This window comes from Astatotilapia calliptera, chromosome 5 (genome assembly GCF_964374335.1).
Source record: "Astatotilapia calliptera chromosome 5, fAstCal68.1, whole genome shotgun sequence".
Lineage (NCBI taxonomy): Eukaryota > Metazoa > Chordata > Actinopteri > Cichliformes > Cichlidae > Astatotilapia > Astatotilapia calliptera.
In genome coordinates, this window is record NC_137426.1 from 7,985,480 (window position 1) to 7,994,385 (window position 8,906).

The 8,906-nt window shown below is 40.0% G+C and overlaps 1 protein-coding gene across 9 annotated transcripts in view; it reads left to right on the forward strand.

Annotated features, from left to right (window-relative positions):
• The window catches only part of tead3b (TEA domain family member 3 b), a 29,834-nt gene extending 28,395 nt beyond the window's left edge, over positions 1-1,439 (forward strand). For all 9 annotated transcript variants that reach the window (XM_026166992.2, XM_026166994.2, XM_026166993.2 and 6 more), the window contains 3 exons: positions 217-360; positions 458-610; positions 778-1,439. In XM_026166992.2, coding sequence (XP_026022777.1) covers positions 217-360; positions 458-610; positions 778-891 — 411 coding nt within the window. In that variant the 3' untranslated portion in view covers positions 892-1,439. The remainder of the gene's footprint in view (positions 1-216; positions 361-457; positions 611-777) is intronic.
• Positions 1,440-8,906: the final 7,467 nt, after the last annotated feature.

Here is an 8,906-nt window from a genome sequence, read left to right on the forward strand (position 1 = left end):
TCTTACAATACCATGCTACATGTGGTGATAAATTACATGATTTCAAGATAAGAGGCAATGCATTTCATAGAATGTTGCTTCATTTATACTGCGTTTGTCTTTGGTTAATAAATGTTCTTTTGAATAACTTACATCCACATCTTTATTTATTTATGCAATTTAAAGTTGATGTCATGTGAGGGCCTTTTGTCATGATGACATGTGTGCACTCTGCAGGCTGATCTGAACAGCAGCGGTATGCCAGACGGTCCAGGTTCATTCTATGGTGTCAGCAGTCAATACAGTAGCATTGAGAACATGACGATCACCGTTTCAACCAAAGTCTGCTCATTTGGCAAGCAAGTTGTCGAAAAAGTAGAGGTACGCCGGTGCTTTAACTGAGTCTTTTCTGAGAAGTATGTTTAATATTATATGCACATTGTTGTCTGTTCTTGACTCGCCTGTGTGTGTGTTGCAGACAGAGTATGCCCGCCTAGAGGGAGGAAAGTGTGTTTACAGGATCCACCGCTCTCCTATGTGCGAGTACATGATCAACTTTATCCACAAACTGAAACACTTACCTGAAAAATACATGATGAACAGTGTTCTTGAAAACTTCACTATCCTACAGGTAAAATACAGTGAATTATGGCTGCTTAGTTCAACATTTAACCTTACATTTACGCATAATGTCCCCATTAAGACCAGTTTATCAGTTGATATTTGCGATTTTCTAATTATTCACAAATCAGCTGATCATTATGGGCTTATTTCTAAATGGACTGTTCTTCTCCTCAGGTGGTGACGAATCGCGACACACAGGAAACCTTGCTCTGTATAGCATTTGTTTTTGAGGTTTCCACGAGTGAACACGGGGCTCAGTATCACGTCTACAGACTTGTTAAAGACTAACAGCTCTTCAGGGAGGTTTTGGAAAAGCCACACAATAAAGTGTGGCACAGTCTCTCTTTAACCAGCTCAACGATCCAGGAGAAATTATGAAAACATTCAAAGCAATGCTAGACCGAACTAACATGGACACATTACATGCTTTAAAAAAGTATCCAAGGAAAAAAAAAAAGAGAGAGCGAATCTCAACATGCCAGCACGCAAAGAAATTTTGAAGAATTGCAGACAAGTTATTTTCCATGTGTTTAAACATGATTTAGATGAAGTGGGTCACTTTTGCAAAAATCGACGGAGCCTGAAATGTTTTATCGAGGGGATGAGAACGTGTTTAGGGTTGAAAAGACTCTTAAAGTATCCAAGGGAACACACTCTGAGCAACAAGAGAAGTGTAAATAGCATTGAAAAACTAGAGAGAAAATTACCATGGAAGTGGGGTCAAGTTGTGTTTAGGTGTTTAGGAAACAAAGTGCCTTTTTCTCCAAAGATTATGATTGCCTGCCACTTCGGATTGCCTTATTTTTACTACCTCTTGTTTTTAAATGAAAAGAAAATATTCATACAGGTATTTTGAAAAAAAATGTGGAAAGAAACCTCAGATCAACATCTTTTGGGGCAGTTCTTGTATTCAGGCACGCAGAGGAGTGGGATAACTAATTCTGATGAGGTCTATTTTACAAAAAAACAAAAACAACATCCCAGGTTTTACAGTCCAAGTGTACAGGGAGAAGGTTAATTGTGTCGCCATGTTATTAAGGTTCTTTTTTTTTATACATATATTATTACACAATTTTTAAAAAAAAAATCAGGTCTTACAAGCATCTATCTATAACTGATTTTGACACTAGGGATGTCTTGAACCTTTGCTTTCCTGACATAAACCCAGGGCTTTGCCTTACTTATGAGATGCCCTGTTATTTCTCTCTGTTTGAAGACGTGTGCTCAGTTGCACTTAAAAGATTAAGAAGTGCAGCAACACAGTGCTTATTTTCTGCCTTGAGGTATGTAGCGTTACTGAATAAAATGAATTGTTTCTGTACTGTGAGTAAGTGGATACTAAAGGAATATGTGTTACATAGGAGTATTTGGGGGTGGGGGGGTCTTCATATTTGTGATCAGCTAAACTCAGCACAGAGACCATGGTTAAAGCAGAGAGAAGTTAACCACTGTTTCTTTTGTTTAAAAAAGAGACTGTATGCTGTGAAGTTGGTACATTGGCTTCACTCCTCTCTGTAATGTGTGGAGAAGCTGCATTCATTAATTAAAATACTTTTTGATATTTAAGACATTTTTTACTGACATTACATATGAAATAATTGTTACATCAATCTGAATAACTGTCTTGAAAGAGAGCTATTGTCTCTGTGCTGTGGAGTATGACCATTGATTGTTATTTATAGGGCTGAACAAGAAATAGCAGGAGGGAAGGGTGGGGTATTGGTGATGATTTTCCACCATGATGGAGATGTTAAAAGTATTGTAGGACTTATATTAGAGATAGAATTTACTGCCAACTCATGGGTCCTGCTAGATGAGTGTCTACTCTGTGAGGTTCACTGGACAAGTTCAAATTTAAAATATTGTATGGTGGCATACTTGCACCTGGCTTTGAATGTCATATTTCACAAGCTAGATACAATAACACTCCTCCTCTAGTAGGTATCTCAGTCTATCTTTTATACAGACATTTTTGCCATTATAAAGATTAATATTTTGTTTTGATTCAGTTGTCTTGACTTTCAGTGTTTGCCATATGCTTCACTGAAAAAAAAAATGTGTGATTGTGCTGATATTGATAATTAATAATGAGATATCTAATGTATCATATTCTGAATGGTGTGGGCAGTTTTCTTCTTTGTTTTTTGGTTTAAGATGGTTTACTATTGTCTTTGTTACCAATGTGCATTGCAATTTTATACTTTGAGTAGAAGTTGGACTATGTAATCAACAAATGTATCTAACAATACATGACGCATGGTGCCTTTGGGGCCATCCCCCTCCCCCCCAGAAAAGTCATTAAACCTGTTTGTAAATTTGTTTTGTCTATAGTGATTCATTTTACAGTGGGTGCAGTGGTTAGCACTGTCGCCTTCCAATAAGGTTATGTGTGTTATAATTTGTTGCTTTTTGCAGTCTTTTAACCTTCCATAGACTATTCAATGTTTCACTTATTCCACATTTTATCATGTTAGATTTTTATTACAAAATTGATTATATTCATTATTTACTTTTACACACAATACCCTTAACAAAAGTTAGCTTGAAATTCTTGCAAATGTATTAAAAATAAAATACAAAAATGTAACATCTACATAGGTATTCACAACCTTTGCTCAAAACTTTGTTGAAGTAACAATTGCAGCCTTCAGTCTTTTTGAGCTACACCTATTTTGGGGCAGTTTCTCCCTTTTAATTTTCAGAACTTCTCAAGCTCCATCAGGTTGTATGGGGACGTACAGCTACTAACAGATCTTTCCAGAGATGCTCAATCGAGTTCAAGTCTGGGCTCTGGCCAGGCCACTTAAGGACATTCACAGAATAGTACTGAAGCCACTCCTTTGTTATCTTGGCTGTGTGCTTGGGGTCATTGTCCTGTTGGAAGATGAACCTTCACCCCAGTCCAAGGTCCAGAGCACTCTGGAGTAGGTTATCATTAAAGATGTTTCTGAACATTGCTGCATTAGTCTTTTCCTCAAGCCTGACAAAACTCCCAGTTCTTCCCACCCAAAACATCACCACAGCATGATACTGCTACCACCATGCTTCACTGTAGTGGTTAGTGATGGGTAGATGATACCTCATGGGGTGTGTTGCATATTGCCCTTATTGTGTCTACACGTGTAACACTGTTGGTGTCTCGCTCAATAGCAACATCTGCAGGATTTAAATAGTCATTGCAGACCACCTGGACAAAGAAAGACTGAACTACGTTAATTGATTCTGACATCTAGACATCACATGAATGATGAAGGGTCCTGTTTAACCAGTTCATGATAAAATGCTGTGCAAAAAGTGTGATAAAAGTATTTATATTTCAATTATTATTGATTGATTTATTATAGCAAACAAATGATTGATTGACTAATACACTATATCAAATGCTGTTGTTGGGGGTTTTTTGCAAGGAATTATAAGTGAGAAAGAGAAGTTTAGAAAATCTAAGTGCTTGTGATAGTGGGAGTGCTTGTATACTTGTATACTTGTATGTGAAGGCAGGGTTTACATATGTCTATTAAGCATGAGAAAGTTAAATTGGTCAAAATAATTAATAACAAATTTAAATGAGTCCTTCGGGGAAAAAAAACTGGAACACAAATAACTGATGACAATTGAGCAAAAGTAGAAAAAGGAAAGGGAAAAACATTTACCTTATTTGGTGCTAGGAGATCAAAATGATCTCAGTCTGGAGAAAATGTTCCTTTTCTCACTGGATAATAAATGTGGCAAAAAGAAACACACAAACTGCACTAAAGACAATCTTCTCTCTTCTCAATGTGAATGCAGATGAGTCATAATTTTCACTTTCCAATAAACATAATTTGGTGCCTCATCGCTGTACGACACAGCAGCTATATTGGTGATTTTTCGTGATACGTGATACACGCACCGATACCAATACAGGGCTTCAGGTCTTTGTTCTGGATACACAAAACAGCGCTTCGGTATTGTTTGATCCATAACTAGTAGGGATGATATTGGCTAGGTGACGAGTAGTGTCTGGTTTCCTCCAGGCATGACGCTTGTTATTCAGAGTTCAATTTTTGTCTCATTTGTTTTCCATGGTCTGAGAGTCCTTCGGGTAGGTACCTTTTGGCAAAGACTAGCTGTTATGTGCCTTTTATTGAGGTTTGGCTTTTGTCTGGCCACTCTACCATGCAGGTCTGATTGGCAGAGTGCTGTAGAAATGGTTGTCTATCTGGAAGGTTCTCCTCTCTCCATATAGTCAGACATGAAGACAGTAGGAGTACTGAAGGCTAGCTGGAGAACAAAAGAAAAGGCTTACAGTGTGTTGTATGTGAGACTGGATACTAAGGAAGGAGAAAGGGACTAATGACAGGTTAAACAGAGAGATCTAGCTGAAAATGATGTGCAGCAGGTCAAGGTGATTGAAGATAGACATGGAAATGTGCTAATGAGTGAAAAGGGTTTGCTGCAAAGATGGAAGGAGTATTTTAAGGAACTGATAAATGAAGAAAATGAGAGATGATGGTAGATGGTGGACAGTTACGAAATCAGGGATTGCTAAGGGTAAGTAAGGAGGAAGTGAAGGCTGCTATGAAGAGAATTGAAGCCAAAGAGATGGTTAGTCCAGATGACCTATGTGGGGGAGGAGATGTCTACGAGAGAGAGCAGTGGACTTATTAACCAGATTGTTTAACACACGCACTGGAACGGTTCGCAGCCAAGTGTGAAGTAGCGGGACTGAGGATCAGCACCTCGAAATCTGAGGCCATGGTTCTCAGCCGGAAAAGGGTGGAGTGCCCACTCCAGGTCGGGGAAGAGTTCCTGCCCCAAGTGGAAGAGTTTAAGTATCTCGGGGTCCTGTTCGCGAGTGATGGGAGAAGGGAGCCGGAGATCAACAGATGGATTGGTGCTGCGGCTGCAGTGATGCGGACGCTGCACCGGTCCGTCGTGGTGAAGAGGGAGCTGAGTGTAAAAACGAAGCTCTCAATTTACCGGTCGATCTACGTCCCTACCCTCACCTATGGCCACGAGCTGTGTGACCGAAAGAATGAGATCACAGATACAAGCGGCGGAAATGAGCTTCCTCCGAAGGGTGGCTTAGAGATAGGGTGAGAAGTCCAGCCATCTGGGAGGGGCTCAGAGTAGAGCTGCTGCTCCTCCACATCGAAAGGAGCCAGCTGAAGTGGTTCGGGCATCTGACAAGGATGCCTCCTGGGTGAGGTGTTCCGGGCATGTCCCACCAAGAGGAGGCCCCGGGGAAGACCCAGGACACGTTGGAGAGATTATATCTCTCGGCTGGCCTGGGAACGCCTTGGTGTTCCCCCGGATAAGCTGGAGGAGGTGGCTGGGGAAAAAGAGGTCTGGGCTTCTCTGCTTCGGCTGCTGCCCCCGCGACCTGGCCCCGGATAAAGCGGATGAAGATGGATGGATGGATCTTTCTTCATACTGAGAAAGTATGAAGCCATTGTATGACACTGCGATCTTTAGTGCGAGTGGGAGCAGGTGGAATAGAGCCTGAAGAAATGCAGGCATGCTTTGGAGAGAAGAGGAATGAAAGGTAGCTCATATTTCCATTGGAAGTGACCACAATGGACAGGATTAAAAATTACATCAGAGGGACAGTTCAGGTTAAACAATTTGGAGAGGAAGTTAAAGAAGAAGGGCTGAGATGGACTGGACATGTACAGAGTAGCGATAGTGAATATAATAGACAAAGAATATTGAATATAGAATAGAATAGAATTCAACTTTATTTTCATTGCACATGCACAGGTACAGGGCAACGAAATGCAGTATGGAATATGGAGCTGCCTATGACAGTTAACAGATTTAACTACAATGGTCAGCTTTTAACCATGTGTTTTGCCCTATAATATAAATTTGTCTTTTGCCTACAGATGGATGATAATGCAGAAAAAAAAAGAACGTGTATCTACAACATAGAAAAAAAATAATACACAGCTCCAATAAAAGATTTGCAAATTTTATCATTCTCTCGGCTCTTGAAGGAGGCGGTCGCACTTTCCCCCTCTCCCTTATCTTTCCTGCTTCTCATGTCTTGTATAGTCTCGCTTATTCTCTAATCCTAAGAGAGTCTCCCAGACTTGTTCTCTAAAAACCTAAAGAAGAATTATGGATTTGATCAACTGGTCCCTTAACGGAATTGACATCCTCCTGGGCTTGGGAGAGCCCAATTGTCCTGCGGAGACGTTTGCTGCCAGATACTCGATGGTCGGTTGCGTCGTGTGTCTGGCAACACTCTCGATGGAGGACATTGAACGACATCTACCAGTTCGGAACTATGATAACAGAGTTCTGGCTGAATGGAGCTGGCTCGGACCTGGCTTATTGAAGAACAAGGAGCAGCTACAGCTGTTCAAAATCCCACAAAGCTGGCTGACATGATAGATGATGGGCAGTGCTGTGAGCACTCACACTGTTTTTTATTACGCAATATGGATGCGATCTTGAAGAAGCTCATGGCTCTGTTATATGGATAAGATCTTGAAGAAGAACAACGGGAATTGAGAGACCTGGTGACCAGTGACGGACATTAGACCTACTGTAAAACTGGAAGCAGTTTGTTCGGACTAACCAAAACAACTACCATCTTCATCTCATGCGGCCCCCCTGGCACCAGCTGGATGCTCAAGGCAAAAGCTGACGGGAATCACAAATTCTCCTTAGATAATAAGACTGTTTGTTGTGACTCTCTCCCCCCTCATTCATGGCCACCCGCGTCGACCGAAGATTGTTTACTTTTGTCTAACTGGGTGAAGGGACACCTTCTCTCGGCTGAACACGGAACACACACACATACGTATGTCCCCCCATGGGGATAGACAAAGTCTTTTTGACTTGACTTCATATCTAATATTAATCAGGCAATTAAGCATTTCACATGAACTGTTCACATTGTTGTGAGTAACAATTTTGCTGCACCTATCAGCTGCCAGTCAGGCTGCAGAGTGCTGCCTGCTGTGGCTTTCACATTTTGTGTTACCATGCAGTTTTTATTTATTTAAATTTTTGTCATTTTAACCTTTATTTCTGTGATATTCGGATATGTGTATTTTCCTTACTTTCTCCATATTTTGTCCTTATTGCCCGAGTATTTATAGAGCATTAGCGCACCCATTTTTCCAGATTCTGTTTCACTTGACTTATTTACCACCTGACTTATTGCTGTGCCTAGGGCTGTTCAATATAACGATATATATCGGATGACAATATAAAAACATCTATCGTTTCATTTTACGCTATCGTTTGTTTCGTGGTGTCGCAAAATAAACTCTTTACGGCAATATTTTTTCATCGTTTTGATGGTCACTCTAGTGGCTATATTAATTTCTTAAAGTTCTCTTATTCTTTTATATTTTATATAACCACACTATGGACGGACAAGCGCGTTTTTTATGCGTTGTGGTTAGCAACAACGACGGTAACAGCATCGCGTGTCCACTTGTTTATGTTCCACATAAACCTTTCACAATAAAGCTCAAGATCCTGTTGAGACTTTTCAAAAATAAACTGAATCACGTGAAAGAGCAGATTATTTACGGATGAGAAGTAAAAAAGAGCCGCCGGGTGCTAAAAAATAAACCTTAGACTCAAACGTCAGAACAGGCTTTTCCCCGCAGCACGCCGTGTAATAAATACTCATTACTCACAAAGAAAACGGCAGCCGTTACAACTTATGTCTAAAAATGTATAGTTTCATGCATCGGTTAAAACACTCGACTCCAGGTACACGACGCCCAGCTGGAAACACTTCACGCAAGTCAAGCTGCCCGAGATTCACAGAATTTAGAGAAAATGCTACATTTTTGTGATATATATCGTTATCGGGACGATAGAATTCTTATATCGGGATATGAGATTTTGGTCATATTGCACAAGCACACCCCTAGCTGTGCCATTGCATTTACTCCTTAGATTTTTTGTTTGTGTCATAATACTTACACATTTTTGCTGTAGCAGTTTTTAAATGGTTGAAATATATTCATTTTACTGGTTTAATTTAGTCTGAGCGCCTTTTCAACTGATTCCATGGTTTTTGTCTTAAAGAACTTCACGTCCCACAATTGAGCGCGGCCAAGGAAGCCTAAGTCCGGAAACAAGGTTTTCAAAATAAAGGTACTTTTACAAAATGTAATTTTTGGGATATTTAAGATGAAATCCGTGTAACAAAGCATTTATACCAGCAATTATTTTTATTTTAAATACACATGAGATATTTCCTCTCGCTAAAAATAGTAATACTGATGTTCTGGTTTTATTTTGTGGTAAAAAATAAAACCGGAGGTCATAACCATTATTTATTTCCTTCTGACTTT